The following is a 16,604-nucleotide window of genomic DNA, read 5'->3' as shown; positions in this document are numbered from 1 at the left end:
CACCTGGAGGCGAAGATCAGGGCCGGAGACAAAAACCGTCAGATCGGGCCGCGAAACTCGGTGTTGGCAGTCGGTGTCGGCGGTCAACGTTATGACAAACAGAAAGGATCCGGCGCGCAGCTATCCGGAAGGTCCCAGTCGGTCTTCTCTGAGCAATAGACCGGCCGGCAAGCGTCTCTACAGCGTTTTTGAGAGACTGGTGCAAGGGCCAGCTTGCTATCTGCTGCTTTTCGTAGACTCGAAAGACCCGAAGTCACGAGACGTAGTAGACGCAGTCCAGAAGCTCAAGTAGTGAATCGTGGGCGAGAACTCAGTGGGGTTGCGGTTTACCAGCCGTGTTCATGCGCGTCTTGACGGGGCGTGGCACTGAGAGAAGGCAGCTAACACCGCTGTCTTATCAAGCCGCCTCCAACAAGTAAGGCTAGACGAATCCAGGTAATGCTTCGGATTCCCGAGACAATGAATGGTTCCTTATGAGCCAATGATGACGACGACGTGCTAAGGCAAGGAAGAGAATGTTGAAGCCGGGCCTCGTCAACGGGCCTCAGAGTTTTCCCGTCAGGAAAGTGCCGAGCGTGTGGGCGTGTGTGTGTGGAAGTGAGTACCGTGTATGCGGGTTGGCAGAGGATTGGCTGCTTTTGGTGAGAGCCTTTGAACGAATGGGATGTTTACTATGTTGGAAGAAGGAACGACCTCGACAGAGCATGGGGAAGAGAGACAAAATGCCAAATAAGCAAAGCTGGGGATTCGTCCATGGCTGGAAGTGGGCTCGCCGGCTAAAAAGTATTGTAAGCAGCCGTACACAAGCAAGACGCGTCGGGACCCGCGTGGAGCGGTTGGGCCTTGTTGTTAGGCTACACCAAGCAAGATGCGCAGGTTGGTCCGGAAGGCCGTGCCTTGCTGGGCAAGGAGCATGGGGGTGTTTGATGGATGGGTGGGGTCTTACCGGGCTGGATCCCCGCGAGCAGGGGTCTTGGAGTTGCGTGCTCGTGTGCCGCTTCTTTGCCAAGGATTGATCTCAACCAGGATCTCCCAGCGCGGAAGCTAAACTGGTCGATGGGTCGAAAAAGAAACGAGACGAAGATCCAAAGTCGATCCAGGTATGAAATATTACCGCATTGCTTCCAAGTTGTGAGAGTTCTCTCCTCCCCGATTACTCTGGTGTTTCGATGATTCCGTTTGCTCCCATTTGCTAGTTGATCTTGATTGTTCAAACATATTCCTGTATTTATGAGGATTTGTGCTTGAGTTTGAAATAACGGTTCACCCCAAGCAAAGCCTCCATGGATGCTCAATACAATTCCTAGCCCGATTCTCAGGCGGCCAGTGTCCCCGCAAGCCGCAGTCGGTCAAGCAAGGAGCTGCAAGACAGCAACTGGAGCTGGACCACCGATACTGATGACGAAACAAGTCCCACAGTTAGCAATTGGATTCATCTTACTTTATTATGTGCGGATACCGTACACTCGTGTAATTCCTCTTCACTACACTGCATCTGTACAGACACAGAACCAGTAAGCAACAATCTGCATACATAATAGCGTTACTTTCACCTATCGGTAGTGTGGTTCGGCAGCTTCGGCTGCAGTGTTGAATCATCCTTGTAGTTGAGACCGTCTGAACACATCCAACGCTAAAGTGTGTATATACAGTAGGTAGAAGCAGCTGTGTAATCAAACCTCTACCAAGTCCCAAAGCAAACAGGCCGACGAGTGCTGAGGGCGAGGTATGTGACGAGCGTTTTCCAGCTCGACAGTCCGGCATGCTACAGTAAGGTAAACAGTGAGTTTGGGCCCACTAGGGCTGTTTCGAGAAGGTCTTTAAGGAGATGCCAAGACCTGATTACCTCGACGCCTGAGCAAGCCAAAAACGTGCAGGAAAAGCACAACATAGGAATGCCAGTGGGATGATGTGAGGCGGAGCACAGTGTCTTGAGACAATTAAGAAATATCTGGGTGTACAACAATGAGGTCTCCAATTAGCAAAGCGAGAAATGTGAGAGCCCCTTCCGCGGCTATTGCTGTAATTGTACCACAATCCGCCGAGCAGTACTTCGTAGCTGCAGTACTCCGGCCCTTGCCTGTTGTGTTATGGGGGCTGATGACAGCAGCACAGAAGTCGTCGCACCAACTCGTCTGTTTGACGCAGGTACCGAAAATCAATTGCAAGGGTATCCCTGCTTTGCGGCGCCTTGCCAGTTTGGCAGCCGATCCAACGTTGAGACCATGAAAAAACCGTTTCCCTGGAACGCATGGCAAGCGCAAGCGACTGCTCTGATCGGCAAGCATCATGGGCCTGCGGCAGTTTCCTTCAGACAAGCGAGCGCCGGGCTGCACATACAGTATGGTCTAGAATCACAATGTAGGGCTATTCTTTAGGAATTTACTTGATAGTTGATATCATACGATTCAGATGCAGCCGCGAAGCAGTCAATAGGTACAAGTACCACGCAGCGCGAGCTGCCCAGATCACCATGTTACGGAGTTGATGCTCCCTCCAGGTGATGACAGCTGTCAGACCTACGTAGCCGCGCGATATTTCTGATTGGCCAATTCCTGCCGTCTCCCTGATCCTTTTCCGGGCTCCCGAGTCCGAGCCTAGCCCACTTCCAATTTCTTGGGTTCACCGGTTCACCGACAGGAAACCAGACTCGCGTCGGCGTTTTTCTTCTCCTCTCTCCTTTCGTCTGACATGCATCGTATCCCACCAATGCGCGTCAGGAGAGCGGACCCCCGTTAATTTCCAGTTTGCAGCTGCCGACAAGCATTTCCCTTGCTTGCCAGATGCTGACATCGGTGGCCTGGCTGCCCCAGGCATCCGCCCCTTCCAGCCTTGGAACTATGGCTTATCGTTCCGGTTTCTTGTTCGGCCGGCTCCGCTACTCGAAACTTTTTCCGGCGGCTGCTCCGGAATTACTGAGCCTGCTGAACGCTTGTCGCGAAGAAGGGATTCCCGGCTTCCAGGCGCTGTCCAGCTCCTCCAGCATTACGTTATGTATGGAGTCCCTTCGGTCTGAACTCCCTCAACCGTGACACTCCACCGTTGGAAAAGCTGGCGTAAGAGCAAATGCCAAAGCGGATATCAGATGAACCTGGATTTTCATGGCAGCCATAGCTAGGCCGGCAGCCGTCGGGCTTCGCCGTCTTCTAGACTCTTTCCAGTTTGATGCGGCTCAATACACAATCTTGGATACTCCTGGTTTCGTCTCAATGATCTTCACGGCCAAGCCACCGCAGTAACAGTTGCCCTGATCAACGAAGGCCCACCGAGCATTGATGAATTTTTCAGGGTGATTATGGGACAAACACGAGAGACGAAACAATGACTGGATGTTTTGTTTGTTTGCCGGTTGAAACTGATTTCCTTCCCCTTAAGATGGACATGTAAGATGTGCAATACAATACACACATAAACCTTAGCCACCCGCTACCAGTTTCCCGGGAGTCGGTTTTGCACCAACGTCCTTTGTTTCATGTACACTCATCCACAACTTCTCGTTGAACGTCGTTCTCTTCATGTTTCCAGCTGAGCCATCGTCGTCAAATGTCATAAAATAATGCGGGCTCTAACCATCCGCGAGAGTTGTGGACCCGGCACTTATATAGGGAGCGGGGCCTATGGAAACCAACGGCGGTTTCATAACGATAGCTGCCGTGGCAACGGACAGCAAAGAATCTAATAACAGCTCGCGAACCTGATCGGCTACTCCGACCTCCTGGTTGACGAGCTACAAGTTGCGCTGACTTGATACACTGCCTAATACGGTAACTTGGAGTACACTCCTGTCCCCATCCGCTCCCTCTCATGGTCTGTCAGGAGTAAACCGAGTGAGACAGCTCGCCGGGCACTCAGGGCCTATGTCTAGGTTGTCCCGTCATGTTTCCATTTTGCGTTCGTCTCACGCTGAATATCTCGGGGATGATGAGGTGCTGCAGCCTCCCAGCGCTAACTTAGAGGCAAGATAGAGTTCGCGCATTACAAGAGGGAGTTTCTCTCAACAGGAACGGCTAAGGCTGCTGGAACAGCTTACAAGGCCTAAAGATCTTTAGTTATATACGGGCAAAACTGGCCCGTACAGCCTTTGATTTCCATTGGCAGCATGTCATTCCATCCAAGATGGTTGGATAGCTTCTAACGACGGGGCCCATCTGTTGTTAATCCAAGTTTCCGGCCAGTCAAACTTACCGCGCTAAGTGGTTCTACTCAAAGCCATAGATATTCCCATATGCCGAACGGCTGCCATGACCCAATCGCCATCAAGTATGTCATGATGCTCGTCTAGCTTCATTAGTCGCCCTCAAGTCCTGTTGGCTTAGCTGATCGCCGAGAGACTGATACAAGTCCAGGTGACCCCTATGTAGCCAGACACACGGACAACTGGCGGAGCGGCGGTGAGCCCAACTGTTGCTCTTGGATGGCATTTTTGCATTGTGTCTCGTACCCTACGTCGTTGACCGACGACGGGTGGAAAAAAGAGCCATGAAGATTCCTTGGGGGGGAGCTGACATTCGCTAGACGATTGGCCATCGGGTGGAATATCCAAGCAATCCTCCATCATAGTGTCCGCCTTTAAATCATTACTTCTCTTGAAACAGAAATTAGGATTGAGACCGTCAGGATCATGACTCCACTCCTCCAACAGCCCACGAGACGAAACCACTTACATGTTTTACAGGTATTGTACATGAACTCCATGACAAAGCGTCCCCTCTCCCTCTACCGAGCTATGCAGCCGAAATAACAGGTCCCCGACTCATTCACTGTGGTGAATAACCGATCGGGTCATAATCATACAAAAACTGGAACAGAACTTGCAAAGCCAGCAGGAAAAAGTTGGTAACAAAGAGGAGTCAATGACTGGGGATCGTTTCCGATCAGGTACAGTTCGTAACATCAAGCAGCAGACATGATGCTTCCGAGGCTAAGAAAGGGGGAGAGAAGGAGAGACATGTCGGCGTGTCGAATCAAGGATATTGTCGCACCCTCAATCAGTCGTCCGTGTCTGTCTATCATGATAGCTCGTCCGAGACATGCAGAGGTTTACTCTTGCCCTTTGTGCGTGCCATGACACGTACATCCCCTGACAGTTCGTCATTGTCGTACAGCATAAGGCAAGCAGGAGAGTCGTTCCGTCTTTAGTCAAGTTAGGCCGTTTCGTCGTTTGTCGCAACTATGCTGTGCGCCATTCGTCCCTGTCGTGCCATGGTGCCAAGATGAATATCAGACCTACCCGGCCCAAGTTGCCGTTAAGCAAAGGTCCAGGAATGAAATGAAGAAACTTATTACGCACACCCCCGGCTTCGTGCCCAATGCTAAGCGCTCGTAGTTGAAAAAGGAAACAAACAGGAATCTGGCTTCCTGTACAACCGCCGGATTCAGGACCCAAGAAATAGGTTATTATCGTTTCTTAGCATACGGCCAAGAGCTGAACCGAGTCGAATTACTCCCAATTCTGCTCTACCTGGCCGTTGCTGCGGTTGTATGGCTCTCTTTCCCCACGGGCTCAAGGGCAGCTGCGGATTGTGGTTTTCTGAACTGCGGTTCGGCCAAAACAGGCCGTGCTATGGGCTCTCTTGAAGCAGAAACTGGATGTGGACTGCGAGGCTTAGGGAGAATCGGGGCTTGTGTCGAGATGGGGGATTCTCGTGCCGTGGGCTCAGGGGCTTGTGGTTGATAATATTCCCGACGAGATGCCTCTTCGCGTCTATCTGAATACTCTCCACCAGGCAACGGCGACCTAACAGCTGGTTCTAGGTTTGGTGCCCCTGGAGGCGGTCGTGGCGCGATCTCCGGCAGTGCCTTTTTCTTCGGCTTTGGATCCGAGGGTATGGACGGCGCGCCCCGGTATGGGCCAGGAGCCCGGAGACCTGGACTATGCGGTTGAGGGGCGATGTTCGAGGTGGGCGAAGGCGCAATCGGGGCAGGAACGATCGGGGGATAAGTGGACACCTGCCATGTGTTCTGGACGGACTTTGGCGGACGCCCGCGCCTACGAATCGGGGCTGGATTGTACGGCGCGGCCGTGACGGAGGGGCTGGGAGCCAAGGAAACGGAGCTGTAACCATTAGGCCGAGGCTGGATGTTAACGGGTTGTGCGTTCATGGCCGGTTGGACGCCGACGCTGACCGGAATCCCATGCGGCGATGTGTCGCCAGGAGATGCGACCGCTTGTCGCTTTGAAAAGTGGTCGGGAAGGTCGCCCAACGATTTGCGCTTCAAGGGCGAAATGACAGGCGGGGGCATCGGCATGTCGAACATGGTTTCCGCCGCGCGAAGACACTGATTCATATTACGCCCTGTGGACAGCAGATTAGAGAACTGCGAGCGGCTTGAAGCCTTGAGCATCGCTGAGCCAGCGGGACCTACCTCCGGGAAGTTGCATGGATAGCCAGTCTGGCTGGACACCGTGGGACTTGATAAATTCCACAAGAAGACCGATATCCAGGTGGCTGTTTTTAACCATCTCGGCAAGGATAAAGCGCTGTGGAGGCATTGCCGTTGAGCCATTCTGCATTTGAGAAACGGAAGGGGCTGGTGACGGGTACGGCAACGTACCTTCTCGGCGTCAGTGAAGGAGGACTCCATGACTAGATCCCGGCTCCCCGATGCCGTCGAAGCGAAGAAGACGAAGAAGGGAAGAAATGTGCCATAGGCCGGCGGCAGTCGGTCATTTGACGGGGCGTAAATATGATAAGTCACTCGAGAAGACAGGAACCGCTCGTGATCAGAGACTACGTCGCAGTAGCAGGTGGCGAAGCTGTAGGTCCAGTCGGGTAGGGCAAAGTATTTATGAGGGGGGTGAGAAGGCCTGTGGCCAGTTTGCTGGCACAATACACAGCGTGTCCGGTGCACGCTCGCCCGGCATCTGCGAACAAAAAGGAAGTTGAAGAAAGACGAGGCGGTGATTAAACGAGTGACGAGGTCCGCCCGAGGCAGGAGGGTCAGCGAACAAGTGTCGCCGAGCGAAGAGAAGACATCGGATCAACTTCAGGAAGTCCAGAGGCCGCGAATTCGAGTGGTGGACAAGCGGGCGGATTTGGGGGGAAAGGCGGCAAACATACGCGAACCGTCAGAAGCGCGCGTCTTTTGCTGCCAAAAGAACCAGCCGAGAGGCCTGAACCTTGCAACAAGCGACCTGTGTCCCACTGCACCGCAGCAGGGCCCCGGTCTGCCCCTCTAGCTGGAGCTCGGCCCGTCTGATAAACCTTCCGGTGTCTTTCCCGTGGGCTACTGGGTTAGTGTTGTATCAGTCACAGTTTCCAGCTTCTTTTCCTTCTTTTCTTCCCTTTCCTCTCTCAGCAAGGGAGCCAAATCGAGCATGATCAGCTGCAGAGCGATGCAATACCCCAGATCTGTGTGTGTGTCGCGCATGTGCGCGACTCCGGCATTATCTCTTTTGGCCTTTGCATCTGCAGGCAGATCAAGTGACTGTTCAGGTGGCTAATAGCGTGAGCTCGGATCGGGGCGAGATGGTGTGAACATCAACACAACGCTGGGTGAGACGATAAAAAAGATGGTCGCCTGGGTGGGCCAAAACGCAGAGCAATTGGAGGTGCGCCAAGCACTTCATACACTTGGTCCGACCTCAACAGCCGAACTGGTTGCCAGTAGATTTGCTGGTCGGCCACAGTCCAGCGTGTTTCCAGAGGCTCACTGCTTCTCCGACTTCAACCGAGACACACACGGCGAACAAAAATCCGAGAGCCAGACCCAGGATTTTGCACACATTGCACCTTGTCGTCCAGCCCAACCAGGCTAAAGGCTAGCAGCAGGTAGGACAGGGAGAACCTGGAAGTCATGACGCCTAAAGTTTGAGTGTCTCTGCTGTGTGTGAGGTGTCCAGGCTGTGTGTGCGCTGTGTGGTGGCTTCCTAGGCCGTGGGTTTGTAAGTGGCACTTCCCGCATTGGTGCTTCGATGGCGGCGCGAACGACCACTGCCAACTCTGCAGGCCTGCAATGGCGGGAGTGTGTCAGTGTCTCGCAACTTGCTGTATGCGCGACCATCTGCACCTCGAAGCGACGTGCATCTGCACATGTGACCCCCCAATGCTCTTTCCTTGCGATGATAGGGCGCGGGTGTCTGGGGAAGTGCACACTGAATCTGACCCCAGATTTTCGGCCTGATGGCGTTCTCGATGCCCAATCCCGACTGAAACCGGCCGTGATAGATTTTTGACTGAAGTCGACTCGGAGAGCACCCGAGGACTCAATCGAGTCTCTGCCATCATGTACAGAGACTAAGGAGTGAAGTTGATGCTTTTTCAAAGACTCAGTCCAATTGGCCTTGCGCAGTCGGATGGATACCCACCGGCCTGAGGGTAGGAATGGCCCGTTCTGGTGGCCATTGGTTGTATCAGTGAGCAACGCTCACCAATGGCATCGTTCAGAATGCTAGTCGGTCATCACAACAAGCTCTGATGCGCAATCCGACCCTAAAGAGCCGCATTGCTTCGCTCTGAGGGTCGATATCGTCGCAAGTACCGAAAGATGGATTTGCTCCTCCATGGCGCTGAGGAAAGACAGTACGACAGCACGGTCAACTTCTTCAAGTGAGCCCTTTTAGGCCTTTAAATGCTTTTGCGTGCCTTGGGCATTGCTCCACAGGCTTGCTGCACGATGAGCTGGCACCGGCATCCGGGTGCGGCGAACCTTCCAAGTTCTAACAGGTTAGGAGCTATAAGGGTTGTGTTGGGCTGGAGGGCCGCCATGCCGTGGTGCCCTCTTCTGGTGCCGGATGTTGTCGCTGGTTGCATGCCCATCTAGGTACGTATGCACTTCATCTGGTCCGCCTGCAGGGGCCTTCGCTAGATACTACGTGTAGATGGATGTCGGCAACGAGTCGATTCTAACCATAGATGGGACACAGGAGCAGGTCGGGCTCGGGCTGATGGAGAGCGACTCTGCTCGGCAGCTCATGTTGCCATGGACCCAATTCCTCACATTCGGCTCGGCGCCGAGAGTGCTAGAGGCCTTGGGTCTCTAATCGTTGGCGGTGTGGCTGCTTTGCAAGTTGCATGGATGCGCACTTTGCTACCACAGCATGGTACCAATGCGTGTTGGGGTTCAATGATCCAATGCCGGGTAAGTTTTGGGAGAAGGCGGTAAGATGTGCCGTTTCTCGGAGTCTTGCTCCCCTCTCAGGAGGCCGGTTCAGAATTCTACCTCATAACATCCATACAAAGAAGCTCCATCGAAGAATGATGCTTCTGCCCGCAAGCTCGTCAAACTGAAGACGATTTCGATCCAGCATTACAAAGGCAAACCTGAGGAACTGAGGGAATGCTTATCCTGACTCGGAACTTGAGTAATCAGCTTGGCGCCGGACACAAACTACCTACCGGTATTTTAAGATCACATCCCGATCTATAACTTAAGTGGGCTGTATTAGCGTACAGACGCAGTTGACGTAGCACAAGTGACAAAATCTACATATCAGATCCGTTTCCAATCCCGTCCTTTGTTCTGGATGCGGTTCCAATGACTCCCAAGTTCTAGGCGGGGCCTGGGCCGGAACATAGTCGGACCGTCGCAGCCAATGTTGTTCAGTAAGAATCGAGCTTGTGGGCCCCGCGGGCGGTCTCTTCCGTTCAATGGTCCAGTGTCGCGCATCGATGTTTGGAGGACTTGGCGAAGATTGGGGCGCTACTTAGCCGTCTCTCGCAACTCTGCGACTCCAATTGACGGCCAGGTTGGGGATGCTGGATTGTACTATCAAGGACATCGGAAGGCGCTGAAGTGCCCAGGTTGGGATGCAAAGGCCACTGTTTCATTTTTTTCCAACGCGTTCTCCTGGATCCTCCAGTTGAATCGACCCGCCATGTGATGGGCGCCGATACCGTTGCAGGATAGCTTCTCCCTCGATCTTCTTTCCTCCCCCGAGAAAGACTCTTTCTCTCTCCCGGTTTTCCAACCACGGCTTTCCTCGCGCAACGCATTCCCACATGTGGTCCGCATCCTATTCCAACGACGTTGCCGATTTAAAACCTTCTTCACCCAGTTCTATACCTGTAATATCATTCGAACCCAGCTTTTCTGCCACCACGACCTACCTTTTCTGCGCCTAGCGCACAATCTTTTGTCACCACAATGGAGGGAGGCGATCGTGCTTCGAGCATGGTGCTGGGGGCGGCGCTCGAGGAACGGCCAAAGTCAAATGGCGTCAGGCTAAAAAGGGAAGAGGATACGAGCGAGTCGGCTAGCTCCGACCCTCTCAAGCTCAACTCAAGAGCGTCCAGCATGTCGCCTGACGATGAAAAGTTTGCTGGCGACGGCATTTCGACTCCCGAGGGTGGAATGGCGCCGAAAGCCTCGCGCAAAATGTCACAGAAGCCCGTCAGGAGCCCGCCTCCACTCTTCGACCATTTCCCGGACGTCACACAGGATGCGTGCAAGACGTTCCAAGTGATCAACGATTGTCTCTACGGCTCTAGAAACATGGGGTCGTCGGATCACGACGCGTTGGATTGCGATTGTGCTGAAGACTGGCGTAAGCAGCTCATCTCCCGCCTCCCCCCCCTTCCCCACCATGGCCCCTGACACATTGACCTTATTTTTTTCCCGCGTGCAGACGACGATCAGAATCATGCCTGCGGGGAGGATTCGGACTGCATCAACAGAGCGACAAAGATTGAGTGCGTAAATGGCGATTGCAACTGCGGGGAGGGCTGCCAGAATCAGCGGTTCCAGCGCAAGCAGTATGCCAAAGTTTCCGTCATCAAGACGGAGAAGAAGGGCTTCGGCCTGCGGGCGGATGAGGACCTGCAACCCAATGATTTTATCTACGAGTACATTGGCGAGGTCATCAACGAGCCCACGTTCCGCAGCCGCATGCTCAAATACGACAATGAGGGCATCAAACATTTTTACTTCATGTCGCTGACCAAGAACGAGTTCGTCGACGCAACCAAGAGAGGGAACCTGGGCAGGTTCTGCAACCACTCGTGCAATCCTAATTGCTACGTGGACAAGTGGGTGGTTGGGGAGAAACTCCGCATGGGCATTTTCGCTGCCCGCGCCATCCGCGCTGGTGAGGAGCTGGTGTTCAATTACAACGTTGACCGCTATGGCGCTGACCCGCAGCCGTGCTACTGCGGCGAGCCAAACTGCGTCGGCTTCATTGGTGGCAGGACGCAGACAGAACGCGCGACGAAACTGCCCTTGGCGACGATTGAGGCTCTCGGCATCGACGACAGCTGGGATACGGCCGTCGCCAGGAAACCCCGCAAAAAGAAGGCCAACGAAGATGACGAGGAATATGTCAGCAGCATTCAGCCCAGTGCCCTCAACGAGGACGGCGTCAACAAGGTCATGGCCACGCTCATGCAGTGCAAAGAAAAATGGATCGCCGTCAAACTTCTTTCTCGTCTTCAGGCCACCGAGGATGAACATCTTCGCCATAGAGTGGTGAAGATGCACGGTTACCAGATCTTGAAAAGCACTCTCAACACGTTCAAAGATGATACAAACGTTGTCTCGCAAATCCTCGATATTCTCTACAAACTACCCCGGATAACCAAGAACAAAATTTCGGATTCCAACATTGAAGCAGCCGTGCAGCCGCTAACCGAGTCGCAACACGAAGGTGTTGCCTTCGCAGCGAAACGACTGCTCGAAGAATGGAGCAAATTGGAAACGGCCTACCGGATCCCGCGCAAAAAGCATGACCCCACAGCACCCATCACCATAAGTTCGTTTGAGGAAGAACGTCGAAACAATCGCGACGAGCCCGCAAAGCCCGCGGACCCTCTTGCCAACATGGTCATCCCAACTGGCCCACGCAGCAACATTCCGCAGCGGAATACCAGCTATTACAGCGGCCAAAGGCCACGGAAACTTCCAACCAACTTGCCCGCCGGGTGGTATGTCACCACCGACAAGACCGGCAAGTATTACTTCTACGATGTAAATGGCAAGACACAATGGCAGCGCCCCACCGTCCCCGCCATCGAGACCCCCAAGGCATCAGCAAAGGCGCAGCAGGACCAGAAGGCTCTGCAGGACATCATCGACAGCCTAACCAAGGAGCCGACGCCGAGACATTCGGCAAGTCATACGCCGCAACGGTCGAGCACTCCGGCAGCCGAGTCCAAGAAGGAAAAGTGGCGTTCTCTGCCGATCGAGAAACAAATGAAGATCTACGAGAACACAGTAAGTTTTCTTGAGCGCCCCAACTCAACTTCCTATTTCTTCGATGCGTGCTGACCAGCCACAGCTCTTCTCCCATGTCAAGCACGTGGTTGACAAGTTCCATCGCAAGCTGCCGAAGGAAGATTTGAAGAAGTTTGCGCGCGAGGTCAACAAGAAGCTTGTTGCGTCGGATTACAAAAACAACCGAGTCAGCGACCCAACCACCATATCATCCAAGCAGGCAAAGAAAGTCAAGCAGTATGTGCAAGACTTCTTTGAAAAAGCCGTGGCTAAATACACGGCGCACGAGAAGAAGAAGGCGCAGGTGAATGCTGGGACGTCAGGATCAGATGAAGCTCCGATGTCTACCACGACACCCGAAAAGGTTAACGTCGTCATGTCGGATGTTGAAGACGAAGCCGATGACGACGGAAGCACCAGCAGTCTCTCGGGACGAAAACGAAAGCGCGAGGACGAGGTCGAGTCGCCCGAGCAGACTCCCTCCGAGACGCCGTCGGTAAAACGGATCAAAGAGGACGAACAGGTCGCCGATATCCCAAGTCCCCCCACCCCGCCGCCTCCCCCGATGGATACCCCGCCCGTGACGGAGGAAGAACGGACGAGACGCGAACAGGAGGAGGCCCTAATGCGTGAGAACGAGGAGGCGCAACGACTGGAAGATGCAGCGCAGGCTCAGGAAAGCGAGAAGTATCAGCAGCAGAACAGGCGATCCGTGCTGGTGAATGGTGCCGCTGGAGTCAATGGCTCGGGAGAGCAAATGGATGTTGATAAGCCGCCCATGGACTGCGGCCAAGGGCAGAAACAGCAGGCGGTGCTCAGCCATTAGGAGGACGAGGAGATGCAGGGCCGCGCTAGCTCATCGCGCGATCACACAATGAGATGAATTTTTTCCCCTTGCTTGTAGCGCAGAGGGGAGTTATCAGAGCTGTATACAAGGCACGGCGGGTATTTAGATACTTTTACTTTAGTTCTGCTATGGAAGGTACCCGGAATATGCGAAAGGGACGATACCCCTTTCTCTTTTTCTGATCACTTCATTGCGTCTCTCACAGCATTTGGGTGTATCTAGTCTCGCTTGGCTCAGCCATTTTGCATGACTTTCTTACTGATAGTTGTTAGAAAGGGTTGCTTCTTGCATTCCCTTTCGCTCTGCATCTTGGGGGGTTCAACATGATGACCAGGGTTCGATTTTGAGGCAGGATCATATATGGCATAGCATTATGGAAGTCGGTATCCTCTGTATTATCCCTCAGTTTTTTTTTTCTGTGGGCGCGGTGGCGGGAACACGGGAAAGAGAACAACAAGACTTAAATACCCCATCTATGTTGCAACGACTATTTGGGCATTTTGTGAGAGAGAAGCTGCGTTCTATATCTTTTATCTTGTATCATTTTTCCAGGGGAAGAAAGGGCCTTGAGGGGCTGAGACTGACGGACGGACGGACGGACAAACGATAGAGGGCCCGCACGATCGCTATATTCCACCAGCAGCCTGGGGCGGGCAAGCTGTGGTTTGTCGTGTTGGGTGGGCAGTTAGTGTCCAGGGAGGGTTGTGTTGGAGGTCTCGTTCTGTCTTTGGATACCGGGTGCAGAGATTCACTGTACATATATACAAATACAAACCCTGAGAGAGTGGTTGCCGGTCGATCTGTGGCTGTTTTTAGCTGCATTATGGAAGGGGATGAGGCAATTCGTGGATAGTGCCGGCGGTACTCCCTGGGAATGATGTGAAAGAGGGTAGGTAAGATGCAGAGTAAACAGGGAGCTATGCAGATATCATATACAGGACTGCCGGGGAAACAGCGAACCATGGCGAGTCCATTCTTGATATATGCTTCGCTAAGGTCCAGTACTTTCTGCTTACATCTTTTGGCATTCTTCACGCCCAACCTTTTGACACAGGACCTAAATCCCGCTATTGGATTGGTTTTGGCTTTCATTTTGAGATGGCGTCCCCGGATTCCAAGAAAGGAGGAATGCACCTTACACCAACCACCTTGTTGTGAATTGCTTGGAAGTTAAGGCCACCATTCCATGGACATGCCACCTGAACTAAGCAAGCAGCAATGCAAGGCAGATAAACCAGCAAGACAGCTTGGCTTGAACAGCACCCCCAGTCTGTCTTGCCCTGACTCATGTCCCAATCAGGAATTCGCGGTAAATCTAACCCCTTGTCCCGCAGTCTCAGGCACCAGCCACCGACACTTTTACCACGTGGTAACAATCTTCTCCAAAGCCTCTAGCAGAATATCCGCATGCTTCTCCTCAAAAATCAGCATCGGCCTCAGCCTCACAGCAAACTGCCCGCTCCCGCCGATATTGATACCGAACTTCTTAGCCTTGGCCAAGAACTCGTCCCGGCGAGGGTTATCGAACGCGATGAAGGTGCCCATGCCCTTACCCCTCAGATTCTGGAACCACCCCGGATACTTCCTAGCCAGCGCCATGAGCTTCGCAAACAGGTAGTCGCCGACCTTGGCCGTGTTGCGCACCAGGTCCAGCCTCTCCATCTCATCAATAATGGCCCGGAACAGCAGGGCCCGGGCCGGGTCACCCATCCACGTGTTGAACTGGCGGTAGGGCTTGTTGGGGCGCAGCTCCGGGTTGCCAAAGTAGTACCCTGCCGTCTGGGCCTTCTTGCTGAACGTGACCATGTCGGGCGGGTAGGGCAGGTCCCAGTGCTCGTGGGCCCAGAAACGGCCCGTGGCGCCCACGCCTGTCTGCACCTCGTCGACGATCAGGAGCACGCCGTGCTTGCGAGTGATCTCGCGCAGGCCCCGGAAGAAGGCTGGTGATGCGTGGTTGTCGCCGCCCTCGGACTGGATCGGCTCCACGACGACGGCCGCGGGGGGAACGTGGTAGTTGAGGATCAGGTGCTCCACCTCGTCGAGCGCCGCCTTCTCGGCCGCAGCGTTTTCGTCCGCGTGCTTTTCAAGCGGGTACTTGAGCTGTGGGAAGGTGGCCTGTGGCCAGTCAAAGGCCGGTATGTCGAGCTTGTGGATGGGCTTGGAGCGGGTGGTGGATAAACTGCCAAAGAGGCGGCCGTGGAAGCCCGTCTTGAAGCTGAGGATGGAGAGCTGCGAGGAGCCGGGGCTTTTGTTGTCCATTGCCGAGGCCATTTCCTCCTCGGTGAATTCCACTTGGGGCCCGCCGCGCTCCTTCTGGCGGCGCCACATAAAGGCGGCCTTGTAGGCTGTCTCGTTGGCGTCTGAGCCGGCCATGGCAGTGAAGACTTGATTGAGGCCTTTCGGGGCGACCCTGAGGATGCCGGTCCTGAGGACCTCGGCCCAGTAGGTTGGCGGGAAGTTACCCAGTGCTGGACGGTTGATTAGGCCATTGATCATCTCCTCGCTGCGGGCGGCCTTGTCCAGGGCCGGGTTATTGTACCCGATGGGGATGGAGGCGATCTGGGCGTAGCTAGGAGGAATTGTCAGCTTTTCTTTGTCCCAAACCTTGACGGAACCTGTCGCCGTGACTTACACGTCTAAGAGTGTGTTACCATCGGCATCGACAATATAGTTGCCTGCGCTCTTGGAGTAGTCGGTGAGCATGTTCAAGCTCCGCGTGTCAAAGACCTCATTGAGCTCGGCAATGGCCGCCTTGGCCTTGGGCCCGGGAATCTCAGTCTTGACCGATGGACCCTCGGGCTCCCAATTGGAGTAGAGGGATGACATGGTGCGGGCCGAGGCAGCGAACCGGCGGCGGCACTCGCGGGGCACGACCGAAGGTCTGCCGATTCTAGGAAGCGAAGATGAAGCCGGCGCGGCGCGCAGGAGGGTATTGCTTCTCTTGAGCGCTCTGCAGGCTGACATGGTGCCGGTATCTCTTATATTATAGAGATTTCGGCGTGGGGTAGATCAATTGTGCTCAGCAATGCGCAACCAAGTCGTCCAATCCCACGGTGGACCTTCTCGCACGACAGGTAGTGTGGCGGTCCTCGCGATGATGGTGTTTTGGACGGCAGGGTGCATGAATGAAGGGGAGAAACACCACTGCACCTTCTCACTGGTGCTCCCTAAAGGATATTGACGGCTTATACTTTTGGGTACCTGAGACCTTATTCAAGTAGGTTCGCGCTAGCGAGCTGGAAGCGGGCTGTCATCGGATGTGGGGAAGATGCAGCGCTAATCCGGACGTTGGTGTTGATGTTTGTCGTCCTCTGGGTTTACGTCAGTTACATTCCCCGCCAGGTTTCCCTCCTCGATCAAAGTTAAGTGGTAAAACCGGCATATTTCCAGCGTGTCAATGTGATCATCAAAATAAGTGATCTTCTCATAGTGACAAAGTCACTGCTCCTCTTTTACTCCATATTCGCGTTGCTGTTTTCCTTAGGGCCAGATTCGATTCGGGCTGAGCAGTTGACCGGCCAGCAGTTGAGTGAATTCCAGGCCTGTAGGTTCCAGTGGGTCAGTGGGCAATGTACCGCATTAGAGCGCCTTGGCGGCTAGGGGGTTGCTT

General features: G+C 54.0%; 6 protein-coding genes across 6 annotated transcripts; 2 read left to right on the top strand and 4 right to left on the bottom strand.

Moving 5' to 3' along the window:
• Positions 1-249: 249 nt before the first annotated feature.
• Positions 250-1,227, top strand: N656DRAFT_584235 (uncharacterized protein). The gene has a single exon (XM_064810182.1). The coding sequence runs from the start codon at positions 516-518 to the stop codon at positions 1,014-1,016; it is 501 nt and encodes a 166-aa protein (XP_064671872.1). The 5' UTR covers positions 250-515; the 3' UTR covers positions 1,017-1,227.
• Positions 1,227-1,852, bottom strand: N656DRAFT_584198 (uncharacterized protein). The gene has a single exon (XM_064810180.1). It carries the CDS (start codon positions 1,762-1,764, stop codon positions 1,438-1,440), a length of 327 nt encoding a protein of 108 aa, XP_064671871.1. The 5' UTR covers positions 1,765-1,852; the 3' UTR covers positions 1,227-1,437.
• On the bottom strand, positions 1,853-2,396 carry N656DRAFT_584197 (uncharacterized protein). The gene has a single exon (XM_064810179.1). The coding sequence runs from the start codon at positions 2,289-2,291 to the stop codon at positions 1,941-1,943; it is 351 nt and encodes a 116-aa protein (XP_064671870.1). The 5' UTR covers positions 2,292-2,396; the 3' UTR covers positions 1,853-1,940.
• Positions 2,397-5,457: 3,061 nt separating this feature from the next.
• Positions 5,458-6,585, bottom strand: N656DRAFT_767292 (uncharacterized protein; the record flags this gene model as incomplete). The annotated part of the gene is made up of 3 exons (XM_064813548.1): positions 5,458-6,296; positions 6,367-6,481; positions 6,556-6,585. The coding sequence occupies 3 exons, from the start codon at positions 6,583-6,585 to the stop codon at positions 5,458-5,460; spliced, it is 984 nt and encodes a 327-aa protein (XP_064671869.1).
• A 3,370-nt stretch (positions 6,586-9,955) lies between these two features.
• Positions 9,956-13,254, top strand: N656DRAFT_584053 (methyltransferase-like protein). Its single transcript, XM_064810178.1, has 3 exons — positions 9,956-10,486; positions 10,568-12,147; positions 12,212-13,254. The coding sequence occupies exons 1-3, from the start codon at positions 10,087-10,089 to the stop codon at positions 12,971-12,973; spliced, it is 2,742 nt and encodes a 913-aa protein (XP_064671868.1). The 5' UTR covers positions 9,956-10,086; the 3' UTR covers positions 12,974-13,254.
• A 1,099-nt stretch (positions 13,255-14,353) lies between these two features.
• N656DRAFT_767290 (4-aminobutyrate aminotransferase) lies at positions 14,354-15,958 on the bottom strand (the record flags this gene model as incomplete). The annotated part of the gene is made up of 2 exons (XM_064813547.1): positions 14,354-15,563; positions 15,627-15,958. 2 exons carry the CDS (start codon positions 15,956-15,958, stop codon positions 14,354-14,356), a joined length of 1,542 nt encoding a protein of 513 aa, XP_064671867.1.
• Between the last annotated feature and the right edge of the window lie 646 nt (positions 15,959-16,604).

Source organism: Canariomyces notabilis (assembly GCF_033297395.1).
Source record: "Canariomyces notabilis strain CBS 508.74 unplaced genomic scaffold N656scaffold_6, whole genome shotgun sequence".
Taxonomy (NCBI): Eukaryota; Fungi; Ascomycota; class Sordariomycetes; order Sordariales; family Chaetomiaceae; genus Canariomyces; species Canariomyces notabilis.
The sequence above is the reverse complement of the archived record's forward strand: the minus strand, read 5'-3'. Positions and strand labels throughout refer to the sequence as shown.